We start from the raw sequence: 9,921 nt of genomic DNA, 5'->3' as shown, positions 1-9,921 counted from the left end.
TTATGCTCACATCAGATAGAGGGATGAAACTCTAAAAGTGCTGAACTTCTTAGCTGGTAAAACATCTATGTGTTGAAATGGCTAATAATAAAATGTGACATTCTGTAGTTTTGTCTAATATTCATCTTTTAATCATATTTGTAAATGTCTTCTTGACTCCGCAGCCAACAGAGCAATTGTGTCTTTACTGTTCCAATACTTCTGGAGGACACTGTATGTATATATATATATATACATATATATATATATATTTTTTTTTTTTTTGCATAAGTTTAAGCTTTTATTGAATGTTTGAAAATATAGCCTATATCCATTATATATATAAACTGCAGTCATTTCGCAATACATTAATTACACGTGCAGACTGCTTTCCAAGAACACCGTTTACCTGTGGGTTGAAGCGTACCTGCGTTGAAGAGGCGGGGCAAAATTATATCAGCTGCATTGTGTGACAGTCTGTTATACCAATAAGCAAACGGCTGCTCAATCTTCGTCAGTGCTGCTCGAGCCAAAGAAGATTGATTGGATGTCGATGGGCTCCCTGGACACGCGCTGTCCAATCAGCGTCCTCCACATGCGGCAGCGAGGCAGTAGTGAGTCTCCTGCGATAAAACAAGAGCAAACGCCGCTTCCATCACCACTGAACGGGAGAAAAGGAAGGCGAAAGGGGTCGATCGTCACATTCCAAGCAGGCAGAGGCTTGGACGGGGGGGTGAATGTGATGTACTAAGCAAGGATCTTTTCATTTGGCTGCTACTGACTCCCAGTTCTTTGGGGAACAAGAAGAAGATAGAAGAACTCCTGTGTTTGGATAAGACTCCTGGAAGGTGCATTTGCCCGTCTCAACTTTCTACATATGTTCTTCATTGGATGTCAATGCATGTGTCACTCATAGGCATATTCGTATCTTTTTTCTTTCTCGACCAAGGCTGATTTCTTGAGCGGGATTCTCTTCCCATCTAACCATGGAGAACTCTCACATGAAGAGTGTGGAAGAAGTTTATAGTTATTTCAGCGTCAACGAGAGCACGGGACTGACTTTAGACCAGGTGAAACGGCAGAAAGAGAAATGGGGTCCCAACGGTACGTGTGATACTTTGTGTTCTTCACGGCCAGCGACGCGCGACAGACGCTTTGAAGTTGATGTGAAATTGTTACATTTGTTGCAATCAGCCGGCTGGAGCGTTCGAAACAGCTGACGTCATCAAACACGTTTTTATGGCAAGCCGCTGTAACATTCAAACTAGTACCGGTTTTACGCCTCTAGTACTTATTTAAATTACTAGTAAACAAACCAGTAGCGACTAGTATATTTCTCACTTCTGTACATTAGGTACTAGTACTTATTTTTGGTTACTTTGACTATTTCATTTTGCTTTCAGTTTTCCTAAATTAATATACAGTAGTTATTATATAGTGAAATCCAGTTGTTATTTTCAGTGTTTTTAAGTTTATTGGTAAAGATAGTTAATAGTAGTCATTCTTAAATATGTATAGAAGCAAGTACTGGAATAGAAAAAAGTGAAAAATGCTTGTCATAGGTGGCGGGTGAACCCTCTCTTGTGTAAGGCTTAAAGCAGCCTAAACTATTATTAACTACAAACATCATAAACCTGTCTTTTTAGGCAAGAACCAATTATTAATGTAATGTAGGCTAATCAATTATTTTAAATAATTCAGTCAGTGAGCGTGTGCACTCAACACAACTGAGTTTCAGCGATGATTCATCTGAGCGCCTCTGATTGGCCATTGCATTCCTATGCTCAACAGAATCGTGTGTGATTGGTTATAATGCGCAACACTTACAACGTAAAATGGTGCAACATAAAAGCAGATCTTAATTTAATGCTGCAATTGACACTTTCCATTCATCTTCACTTTGTTAGCAACAGACATAATAGGTTTAAGTTATTTGTGCAGGGGCATTTTTGCTCTATTTTGCTCCTTCGCAAGCCTTACACATGCTCTGTCTATATGAAGCTACTCACAGTTGGATTAGTAAGTGCTGAAACCATAAAAATGGATGCTACTTAGTTTTAAGGGAGCAATGTTAAAACGACTTTCCATACACATTTTCATTAGACTTTGACAAGGTAGAAGACAGGCACACACAGGCCAGAAATAAGATGAAAGAGATTTAAATCCCTTCCGCTTTATGTCATTGGACAATCAAAGCGAGCATAGCTAAGGCTGGTCTCCAGTCTTCCTCTTTCATCAGTTATACAGAATCATGTTTTCATGAAGACAAGATGAGAAAAAAATTCCTGTCAGCACCCGGCTCAGAAACAGCTTGTAAATGTTTCACAGCATGTACTAAAAGAGGGGCCAAATATTCACTAATTTGGATTAAAACCAAATATTCATTCACATTTTTAATGTGAGTGGGTGGTGCTCGGACATGAATATAGTTACTGCTTAAAATCTCTGCTGAAATATTATATGGCATCTTTAGAGTAACATATGCATTGTTTTGTTTTTTTTAAGCTAAAACAAATTTAATCTTTGAGTTTTTTTACAAGGTCACAGGTCTTAATGTGATGGATAATTGTGTTTTAGTCAATTTCTGCATGGGAATGTATTCACAGTGTATTTTTGTAACTTTATACTTTGTCTTTTTCATATCCTTCAATAAACCACACAGAGTTGCCTGCTGAAGAAGGTAATATTAAAATTTCAACTATAACATGATGTTATCATTGTACTCCTCATGTGATTCTGATAGATGTAATTTTGATGTTTGACAGGAAAATCTATATGGGAACTTGTCTTCGAGCAGTTTGAAGATTTACTTGTTCGGATTCTTCTACTGGCAGCTTGTATATCTTTTGTAAGTACATTTTGGTAACATGTTCTGGCAGGTTTCTGCAGTTATTGTGCAATATTCCTTGAGTGCAAATGGTGTCAGTATAGCCATTTCTCAGACATGACTCAGCACAGATTTATGTCAGGTGTTAATTGCTTTACGCTAGAAACAAACCAGCGATACATAGATTGAAAGAAACACCGACTGCTATCCGGAAGGGCTGTGAAAGTGAAGATGTCTTGTTAGCTCCTCGAGTCTTGGCACACCTCGTCTTGGGTTACTTGCAGATAAGAAGGGCTAAACAGCCGAGGAAGCGGAACTCCTTAGGAATGGTGACAACAGCATTCAGTGAGATTGAGTGTCTGTCACTATAGGTGCCAAACAAGATGTCTTAGTAGTGCACTGCTGTTTTACAGCCATGGTTTAAGGACCTCTTGATTAATTAGTCTAGATAGTTTACCACCGAATGAAAAGAGTGACACATAGCTGTGTGCATGGAGACTTGAAAGGATCGTGCAGTTTGGCTGTCAATCACATTTATGAATTGGATCAGTGCTTAATATAGTTGTGGTTTAGCCTAGTGGTTAAAGATGTGCCCTAACAAGTACAGGTTGTTGGTACAAACTGCATATGGGTTAATTTATGAACTATATTTTTGTCTGTGTAGTAATTCATATCCTATATGAAAGATAGAAGATATTAAATTAAATGTTAATTCAGTTATGTATTAATTTAATATATTATTAAATTAATATATTTAATTTAATACCTTCTATATTTCATAAAATTATTTCAAATTAAATAGAATAATAATATTTAATTTGAATTATGCTGAATTGCAATAAATTAAAGCCTATATATTTAAAGATCTGTTCTTGAATTTCTATTCACAAAATATGATAAAATTATATTTTATATATATATATAGTGCTGCTTGAAAGTTTGTGAACCCCTTGCAGTATCTGGAAAATGTAATTTTAACAAGATAAGAGAGATCATAAAAAATGCATTTTTTATTTTAGTTAGTATTGTCCCGATTCCCGAGTAAGATATTTTACATAAAAGATTATTACATTTAGTCCACAAGACAAAAAAATAGCTGAAATTATTAAAATGATCTACGACTGTTTGTTTTGTGATGGTTATTCATGAGTTCCTTGTTTGTTCTGAACAGTTAAACTGAGCACTGTTCTTCAGAAAAATCCTCCATGTCCTGCAGAATCTTCAGTTTTCCAGCATCTTATGTACATTTGAACCCTTTCCAGCAGTGACTGTATGATTTTGAGATTCATCTTTTCACACTGAGGACAATTGAGGGACTCAAACACAACTATTAAAAAAGGTTCAAACATTCACTGATGCTCCAGAAGGAGAAACAATGCATTAAGAGCTGGGGGGTGAAAACTTTTGAACGGGATGAAGATGTCCAAAATTTTTCTTATTTTGTAGAAATATAATTTATTTTCATTTAGTACTGCCCTTCGGAAGCAGCAGAAAATACTTGCATGTTTCCTGGAAGACAAATTAAGTATTTACCTTGATCTTCAAAATCTCAAAAAGTTTTCATCCCCCGGCTCTTAATGCATCGTATTTCCTTCTGGAGCATCAGTGAATGTTTGAACTCATGAACAAGCATCACAAAACAAAAAACAGTCGTAGATCATCCAGGTAATCACGCACAGTATGAACTTTGAATGGGGTTATTTGAATAGTTTCATCTTTTTTTTTTTTTTTTTTTTTGTCTTGTGGACTAAATGCAATCATCTTTTATGTAAAATATCTTATCTTGCGTGTAATTTAATAATAATTTTTTTCATAATATAGCTAAAAAAAGTAAGGATCTTTATGCTTTTGCTGTCCAAAATCATTAGTAACAATGCATCTACATAGCTGATGAGATTAAACTGGCTGGTTGGGTGAAAGGAGAGAGGTATGCCAGCATCGCCCAGCGGCGTGATACTGAGGTGTTGGAGTCTGTGGTTTGACAGCTGTCTCGTAGTTGGCTGTGTAAGAGGGCATCTCTGCAGGCCAAATTAGGCCTCTGACCTTCAGTTGCAGGCTTCTCATTACCACAGACAGACCAGTAACTCCACTGTCTCATGAGAACTGGACCAGGATGTTGATTGGAGGGCTTCAATCTCCGTATATGACCTTGTAAGCAGTGCATCTTAGGACTTTGTGTCTGAGAAAGATCATGCAACTCCATTTTTAAAGGTGCAAAGCAAATCTGTTCTCTAAGTTGCTATGAAAGTCTATAGAAAGTAAATAGATGTTGCTGCTTCATATGTAATAATGCATCTTAATGAGGGAAATAACCGATGTCATGCTGTGGCTGCAATGAGCTCTAGGAGTTTATTTCCAGTCATTAAATCATTCTGCTGCGTTTGGATTTTGTCATGCGGCTTGTTCACGTTTTTTTTCCCCTGTGTTTAAACTTTTTGTTTAAAATCTTGCAGATTATGCAATCCAAACAGAATCTCATTTGTAAACGGGCTGTGTTGAATCCGTTATGAGAAGGCAAATGTCACTGGCGTGTCTCGTCTAGAATCTGGATCTACTGGTCTTGAAATATCCGCAGGGTGTTTTGAATGTGAAATGCTTGATTAGGTCTAACGTGATGTGTTGTGACATGAATTTTTTGTTTGTTTTTTTATTGCAGGTATTAGCCTGGTTCGAGGAGGGAGAGGAAACAATCACTGCCTTCGTGGAGCCTTTTGTAATCTTACTGATTCTTATAGCTAACGCCATCGTAGGTGTTTGGCAGGTCAGTAGAGAATGAACAGAGTTATGAATTTTGAATAATTACAGGGAAGAGTCATTTCTGCACAATTGGGGAAAATAATGACTGTTATCAAACAGATTTCTCACATCAGAAACTCCCATCCCAAACTCAGATTCTGAATTTGCAAGTGAATGCAATCTACTATTTTCACATTTGACTGAAGCATATTTTATTGGATTGTACTGTTTTTAATGTAAATAGACAATGGTTTCATTAAAAGGTGTTTAACCTATTTAAAAATGTGTCCCCTGAATGCATTTTAGAATTTTTGTCTAGTGTAAATCTGAAGCGTCTTTTATTACTCTGTTAATTGTATACATTGTGTAATTTACAGTATTCTGAGATCGCCATGAAAATAGCCTTGATGCTGGCATGGTGTTAAAGTGCATAAATAAAATAAATTCACATTTGATTCTCTCCATCTCAGGAACGTAATGCAGAAAATGCCATTGAAGCCCTTAAGGAGTACGAGCCAGAGATGGGCAAGGTGTACCGTCAGGACAGGAAGTCCGTCCAGAGGATCAAAGCCAAAGAAATTGTGCCTGGAGATATTGTGGAGGTTGCTGGTAAGTGCTGCTTTTATATAATGTAAGACTATGAGATCACAGCGTCACTCACTTTTCTCTGAATGCAGTTATTAGTGTGGTCACGGCACTTATAGGTTGTTATGAGGTAATTACAGCCTCTCAGCCCTCCGGTCCCTGTATGGACCCATACGGCTCTACTATAGGAGTATAGGTATTTTTGGTTGCACCTGTTGATTCTCAATGGACTGTGTGCATCAGTGCTTATCACATGTTAGTCAGTTCTCATGCTCTACCTAGAAGCATAGCTATATCCATCGTTGGCTCTTTTGGTTTGCTTCTCATAGTTTTGCTTTATATTCATTTGGAGATGGCTTTCAAATTTCTCTGAGCTCTTGCAAATAATACATGTAGTATGTGAAGAATAATATATATTTTTTTAAATACCTGAAACGTCATTAATAAAGACTTGTAGAGAACGATCTTAAATGTGATCTTAAGTGAAATGCATGATAATGTTCCTGCAGACAATGCACATTCCTAAAAGCATCTCGCTTTATGGATCTCAAATTATTTTAAAATCATTGTTTAATTAAAGATTCCTTTGCTTATGTTTAAATCCACATTATTATCTGATCAAAATTCTTACTCCTCCTTTCTACAAATGTGACGTATTACAAAATAATCAGAAAAAAGTTAGCAATAGCATGCATGTTTTATAAAAAACAACTCCAGGTTTGTTGTGCTTGTTTGTAGGGCTGTATAATCAATATGACTATAAAATAATAATAACAGCAACAATATTAATAGTTGTTGTTGTAGTAGTAGTGGTAAATAAAAATATGAAACTTAAGAAGTATTACTTTTGTAATATTTCATTCTAAGATAAAAAAAGGAGTATTTAAGAAAAATATAATAATTTTACAGTACTGTAAAATTACAATACTTATAACTATGGCTATGGTCTTAATTTCTTTATTTCCAAACATTAAAGCTTATTCTTATTGTTCTTATTTTTCTGGGATATTGCAGTAAATGATTTATCTGTGCACATAATTTTTTAAAAATTCACATGCTCTCATAATCTTTAATCAAAATAACTTGTCGTAGCCAAGGTGGGATCGGAGGCACCCCCCCCCCCCCCCCAAATTATTAAACATTTATTAATTTATAATTCAATAGTAATATTATTATTTTTACTTGCCCTCTTCATTGTCGTCCACCCTTTCCCAGTTTTGATGAAATTATTATTATGATTTAATATTATTATGGTTATTGTTGCTAATAACATTTGTTGTCTTTATTATTATTATTATTATTATTATTTGTCTTTATTTATTTTTACATTTATTTATAAATTATATATTTTTTACACTACTTATATCTGTAAGTCATCAATCTATTATCATGCTATTTCATTTGTATGCTTCCTTCCCCAACCCTGGACACAATGACACAATGACACACACACACACACACACACACATGCTCACAGACATATGAATGCAAATACAGGAGTTAATCAGAACGGACTTGTAATGTTGGCTAACAGTATATATGTTTGTTTGTCCAAGTGTTTCTACAGTTTGGCACATGTAAATATTGTCACCTTCTTTACTTGCATAATAAAAATAACTTCCCCTCCCTCTTGCAACAACATCTCTTCCATTCCCTGATGACCGATTGACCCTGAGAGCGGGACAACCTGTCACTCACATGAGATTGCAGCAGTAGCAAGCAACAACGATCCAATCAATTCCCATCCCAATGGACCAAATTAAATCCCACCCTACATTCCTTTCAAGAAGTTGTTTCATATGTCGTAAAGAAGAAAAGACAAATGCAACTTCTGTTTCATGCTGGCTTTAAAGTCGGTTTATAATCACTTCTCATTACAAATTTAATGAAACTGCAGTCTTCGCGATTTATCATAGCACTAAGTCACATCACACCTATAGTTTTATTTTAAAAAGTCACGCAGTCCTGCCTTTTATAAATCTCAATTTTTTCACCATCACATTTAGGATCAAATCGAATCATAAGCATGCTTATGCCCCTGCTTCTAGCATTAATATGTGTTTTTGAAGACTGAGCCTGTGATGTTAAAGCATGAAAGCATCTTCATGGGTTCATCTTTTTAGGATGGATGTGATCATTTGATACATGAAAGAACTGGCATAATGTTTTAACCTTTAACTCTTTGCAATAGAACCAGTGCTGTATGTTTTGTGCATAGTGGTAGATGTTTAATTTAGCACTGATAGGCTGTTCAGATTATGGAATGGTTTAATAACTCGCATTGACAATGGTGCAGATGACGGGTGTCGGCCCCGGAACCCACCACCCACCCCTTCTGTATCGTCCCACAGAATTGCAGCCCGTGACGTCAGATATGATCCAGACAGACTGCAGTGTCACCTTGGAGAGGTCATTGATGGAATAGTGCTGTTTTGGGGCTAGTGCTTAGGCCTGAACGTGGATAAATTGACCACATTTGTTTTGTAGTTCTGCAATTTCGCACAATGTCTCATGCATTTTTGCAGATAGAGAAGTGATAACATTTGCCTGACCGACACTGTCTGGATGTGATTAATTTAGGAAGAGCGGGTCACCTGGAGCTTTTTGGCTGAATCTGGAGAGCATTTCGTAGTTTGACATCTGTGCTGATCGTTTAAAGTGCTTTCCTGTGGTCTTTCTCTCTGTCTCTGAATCTCTGTCTCTGCTCCTGCTGTGGGTTGTGAGCATGACGCAGTCCGAGCCTCGGCTCAGCACACCCGCTGCAGAGGACTCTGGGACTGTAACCGGTTTAGTCGTGAACAGAATTACAAATGCTGCCAGCGGCAACCTGACAGCCTATCAGTTCCACGCAGGGCCGAGCTCAGCATGTGGGCCACCTCATTGTTCTCTCAGCGCACATCTGATGCTTTAATTAGCATAACTTACAACGCTCTTTGATATTCCAAATTAAGGTGCTTTGGTGTATAAGACAAACTCAGGTGTAATCTTTCAGGAATGCCTGATGTAAGGATATGGTATTTGGGCATTTTAAATGCAATGGTTTTTCAATAATAAATGCAGCAATTTCATCAGCCTTGCAAGAATCTCCTTTAAGACTCTAAGAAATCTAAATTTGACTTTTGAGAAATGTATTTGTTTTTTTACTTTAATCCATGTCTTTATAGCTTTAAGGCCATCAACGTGCTATTGTGTACTTCTAAAGTTGGATTTTGTTTGGCTGTTATATTCTATATTGGTAATTGTGCCCCCCCCCCCCCCCACAATATTTAACAATTTTTTTTTTTATACATTTTTTTTTTTTTTGTTACAAAAGATTTAAGACAAGTTATAAATGAAAAGGTGTCCTTTTATTATTCCTTGGACAAAATGCTGTACATTTCTTTGTGAAATTGAAATGTCAACTGACAAAACTAATTTTAAAACGAACCCCAAATCAAATAAATAACACAAATGGAAGAAATCTCTTAATTTAAACAAACGAAGGCTTTGCCTGTGCTCTTTGCATTCATAATTAGTAGCAACCACTGCATTTTAACCACGATCCAAACAAAGAGCAGTTTTTAATCTAAATTAGATTGTAAAATTTCGAAATTTGAAGCAAAAACAAAATGGTTTGACTTTAGCTTTGTGGAACTACATAAAACATCTGAACAAAACCAAAACAGCAGACGTGCTGAATGAGAATATAGATTCACTCTCTGCCAGCAGGTGGCGCTTATGGAACGGCAGCGATACAGCGTTACACTATTTTAATATGCGTTATACAGAGACAAGATGAAAAGAAAATACCATCT

At 36.4% G+C, this 9,921-nt stretch overlaps 1 protein-coding gene across 2 annotated transcripts in view; it reads left to right on the top strand.

Annotated features, from left to right (window-relative positions):
* Positions 1-589: 589 nt before the first annotated feature.
* LOC306849545 (sarcoplasmic/endoplasmic reticulum calcium ATPase 2-like) overlaps positions 590-9,921 on the top strand; it is a 28,152-nt gene continuing 18,820 nt past the window's right edge. The window contains exons 1-6 of one of the 2 annotated variants that reach the window (XM_079384663.1): positions 590-827; positions 929-1,083; positions 2,642-2,659; positions 2,745-2,827; positions 5,463-5,567; positions 6,013-6,151. In XM_079384663.1, the coding sequence (XP_079240789.1) occupies positions 966-1,083; positions 2,642-2,659; positions 2,745-2,827; positions 5,463-5,567; positions 6,013-6,151 (463 nt within the window). In that variant the 5' untranslated portion in view covers positions 590-827; positions 929-965. The remainder of the gene's footprint in view (positions 828-928; positions 1,084-2,641; positions 2,660-2,744; positions 2,828-5,462; positions 5,568-6,012; positions 6,152-9,921) is intronic. The other variant, XM_079384662.1, reaches the window with a different exon arrangement.

Source organism: Barbus barbus (assembly GCF_936440315.1).
Source record: "Barbus barbus genome assembly, chromosome: 29".
Taxonomy (NCBI): domain Eukaryota; kingdom Metazoa; phylum Chordata; class Actinopteri; order Cypriniformes; family Cyprinidae; genus Barbus; species Barbus barbus.
This window is presented reverse-complemented; position numbering and strand designations above follow the sequence as displayed.